The following is a 4345-nucleotide window of genomic DNA, read 5'->3' as shown; positions in this document are numbered from 1 at the left end:
AACTGCGTCCGTTTTAACCAGGAGTGCATGTTTACGCCGGTTTCGTCTCAAGCACAGGCATTTGTGCCTGCCCAGGCAGTTTACAACCACTTCCGCGGAACAGCACCGCGAGGTGGACATCGAGTTGATGCTATACCCTTGTACGGTGCACATGGTCAGCCCCTTCCTCCACCGCAAGTAGCACATCACGCACCCGATGGGCCTCTCCCACCTCCCCAAAGCTTATACCCCCCCCATGCATACGCAAGGCCGCCAGTCGATGACCGCCCTCCACCACCACATCTACAGCACCCGCAAATGCCACCTGATCATGTGAGTCGCAGACATCTATCCCTTCCCGATAAGCCTTCATCTCCTCGACTCTTCTCTCAAATTCCCTTTCGGCTTCAGGTTCTGATTTCTCACATACTTCTCTACAGAGATCCCCGGTAGCGTCTCGCGATTCAAGGGACGGGTATCCCAGCTATTCTGAATCGACAACGCTTCCTCCCGTATCAGCCGCTCTTTCTGGGCCCACCACATATTCTAGCCATACAGCTCAATCGCCATACGACCGACGTTCGTCATCTCATTCGCAATATTCGCTCGAACACCGGCATTCCACTTCTCCGCATGGTTCTTCTCCAAGTCTTCCGTTCCCACCACCCCTCCAGCAACAGCATCCGGCACCTTCTCTCCCAACTCGAACACCCCCGCCAGGCCAACCAGGGGGCACTTCGGGCAGTCGTGGCCTCAGTGTAAGAGAAATGCTAGGACCAGATACGCAGGGCACGAGAAGCTCAACTGATAGTGACATGCTCAACGCCCTAAATCGAAGAGTTTGAACGGTTTGTTTTTCCGTGATGGGAAATATTTACGAGAAGAGAACGGAATAACAGATTTAAGATAACAAAATATATATGGAAAAAAAAAGGGGGCGAGGATGACAACTAACCCAGGGTCGTGCTGGTCACGAGCGTATCAGATTATTTCTACTATTTCTATTTGTTTTAGCGATGTTTAATTGAGATGGGGGATCATCTCGTATATGGAATATACAAAGAAGACTTCACGGACTTTACACAGGCTCTCAAGAAGAAAGCGGTTGGGTGGGACACGTCACATAACCTATCTGGTCCTAATGCTTTTTCTCCAGTTGGGCAGCAGCATGTATCGTTTTCGGAGCGAAACCGTTTTTCGAGCAAAGCAGATGAGTCTTCGCCGCTTCAGAGGAACGTTTCGATTTATTTTTGGTAACCTCTAGAAGCCAAAAGACAGAAAAAGGAAAAAAGTACGGCACTGGAACGCACATGAATTTTGATGAACGAGCACCATTTGGATGTTATCTTTCAGTTGGTCTCACCATTGCAACGACTCCGTGTGTCTGATGACAAGACTCATACGGAAGTTGTATTGCTCTATGTCTCTGGGCGTTCAGTCCAATATCGTTTGATGGATTTTCCTTTGCCTCCCGCACGTACTTGAGCGGGCAAGACATCTTTTCTGCTGCATTCCTGGGAACCAATTACCCACCGGCCTTTTCCAGAAACTGCTCGATTTAACCCCAGCATACCCCCTATTTTTTTTTTTTTTTTTTTTTTTTTTTTTTTTCGTTTGGTTTCCTGTTTTTTCATGTCCCACCTCTTCCTCATTTTTATTTTTTTGCTTTCTCACCCTTATCAGCCAACAGCCACTAAAAGAGCACTTTATATAAACTACATGGGGCGACCCGTTAATCACATTTCCCTTTCCTTGCCACTTCTTGCACCCAATTTTCCATTCTCAAGCAAAAAGAAAACTTCAAATGTGGGCGTACATGTATACCTAGGTATATATATATATATATATATATCTAAGCCTGCCAAGTGAGAAAACGATCGTGTGGCTGTACTTGGTGAACATGCTGATATCATCTACATTTTCCTTTTTCCTCCTCTTTGCTGATTCACAGCCCCTCTTTTATTCCTTTTGCTCATGAATCCCTTGCATTTATGTTTAACGTTTGCAGCATGATACATGTTTGTTATTTTGGTTCTTTTTCTTGTGTTATTGGGAGGCTATCTGTCTTTTCAATTCGTTTTGCCTTGCTTTGTAGTTATGCATTGCTACGTTCTGTTCTGCTTTTGTTCTTTTCTTTTCTCCCGCCATTCAAATTCCGATAAAGGGAAAAGGCATATATAAATCGTCATGTTCTTTTTCTTATCTTGTGGTGAGAGTAGAAATCACAGTTGTCGTACCTTTTTTATTATTATTTATTTTTATTTTGACTTCCTAAAACTCTCTGCCTTGGTTTTTGCGTCTTGGCAGCAATGGAAAAAGAAGTTTCCTTCTATATCTTGATTTTATCCTAGGTCAAAATCTGGGTTACGTTGTGGTTGTGTTATACGGTAGCCACTGCTTGAACAGCTGGACACCCTTGTTTTGGGTCTGAGCGATTGTGTTCTCCTGCGAGTGGGGGGATTGATAGGGCGGGCGTCTTGAATGGGAGAGAATGAGGGTGAGGAAGGGTCGTGAGGTGGTTTGCTAGAGGCTGAAGTTGGAACTCCAGGGGGCAAATTGCGTGTTTTTAATTCTTTACATTTTTCTGTTTTTTTGTTCTCCAGTTTGTTTTTGTTGGCAAAGGGGTCGGTAAAATTTATATACTAAGGAGAGGGGAAAAATTTGGATGGGTGGGCGGCTATTTGTGATTGTGTTTTGCTTTGGTTTTTGGTCCTTTTTGTCGTATCTTATTCCGTGCAGATGGGAGAGGTGGTATGATTTTTTTGAGGCTTTGCTTCTTTATTAAATTTGCTGCTACTATATGTGCTTTGTATTACAGATGATGATTTGGTTTTGCTGAGTTTAAGTTAGCTTGAGCCGCACATGTCTTGGATTTTGTTTTAAATTCTTCTTAGACGTGTGGAGAGAATTCCACGTGTCAGACAGGATTTGAGTCTGGTTGGGTTGAGGCGAGCTGAATTTAGCTACTTGAGCAGTTGGAAGGTAATTTCAAATGTGGACGGTGGATGAGAGATTTTTGTTTCCTTCCTGCAACCCCCACGTGGATTCGTTACTTTTATTTCAAAATTGTGGCCTGCGCGGCGTGAGAACGGTTGGTTGCCCCCTTTGAGACTACGGAGCCGAATTCTCATCCGAATCTTAATTGGGGGCTGCTATACTTAAAAAAAAAACAAAGGCTAAAAAATGCCATGTCGAGGAGAGGATGATCTTAATTAAGAACGTTTGCTGGTTTTGATATTTAGTATGGGCAGGGTAAGCTTTTTTTCATCTTATGGGAATTGAGTTCTCATCGGCATGCGGCTGTACGCTATGCGGCTATGCGATGAACCGAAACTCTAACTTATTATGGGTGCCCGGATCTCCCAGATCTCGATGCCCGGAATGACCAGAAGTTTGGTACCGCCACGGAACCTTAATCTTATTAGCGCGATAAACGCTTGGGTCCTTTTCCACTTCTGGGTGGAAAGTAAACAAAAAAATAGGGACATATACATATATATATATATATATTTCTTGGTTGAAATGCGATTTGCACTCGAAGAGCAAGAACAATTATTATTAGTATTATTATTTTAAAGAAAAGCACAAAACGGAGCTAATTTTGGCAAGAGAGCAAAACCAGGGTAGCTATGGCTATCTGATACAAAATTAAACAAGAAGATATTGGGGTAGGAAATTTTAATGAAGACTAAGTATTTAAAGCGTGTAAGGGGAACAAGTAAAAAAGAGAGGGCGAAAGAGAGAAGGGGAGTGCAGAGGTAATTATAACTTGACTTTCTCCTTGCCCAGGTGAGTTACCACCAGCCTGAGAAAGAAGTAGTAGCTTTGGCAAATCGACATATCACAAGCAGTTGGTTCCTGAAATTCTGGCCCAATGGGTGCTTTCCGGATTATGACGGGGTAGGTGCTATACTGTACAAGTGCAATCCAAACACATACAATAAAAAGGGGGTGCGAAAAAAAGAAGAAGCAAATCAGCATAGCCAATCAACAGCCAAAGGTAAAACTGCCTAAGATCAATGAGAAGGAAATGACATTTGACAGGGAAAAGAGACTGAGATGGAAAGCAAATCAAGTAAACAACTTATGCAGCGCGAAGGTAATATATCATCAACCAGAACAAATAACCACACCCTTAAGTTACACGCCAAATTAATACCACAATCGAAAATTGAAAAGAAAACGAGATAAATGTTAACAGAAACGTAAAAGCAGACACAGGCACCTGGTTTGACATAAAAAACACATCAGCAGCGGAGTTCTGATATATTTAAAGGAGTTTAATGGGATGGAACACTCTAACACGAAACGCAAACAAAAACGCAAACGTAGAAATAGCAAGCACAAATATATCTCCTAAAACAAA

General features: G+C 43.0%; 1 protein-coding gene across 1 annotated transcript; it reads left to right on the top strand.

Moving 5' to 3' along the window:
* Positions 1 to 27: 27 nt before the first annotated feature.
* PAAG_06181 (hypothetical protein) lies at positions 28 to 824 on the top strand (the record flags this gene model as incomplete). Its single annotated transcript, XM_015845812.1, has 2 exons — positions 28 to 312; positions 420 to 824. 2 exons carry the CDS (start codon positions 28 to 30, stop codon positions 822 to 824), a joined length of 690 nt encoding a protein of 229 aa, XP_015700038.1.
* Positions 825 to 4345: the final 3521 nt, after the last annotated feature.

This window comes from Paracoccidioides lutzii (genome assembly GCF_000150705.2).
Source record: "Paracoccidioides lutzii Pb01 unplaced genomic scaffold supercont2.17, whole genome shotgun sequence".
NCBI classification, from domain to species: Eukaryota; Fungi; Ascomycota; class Eurotiomycetes; order Onygenales; family Ajellomycetaceae; genus Paracoccidioides; species Paracoccidioides lutzii.
Note: the sequence above shows the minus strand (reverse complement) of the source record. Positions and strands in the feature narration are given on the sequence as shown.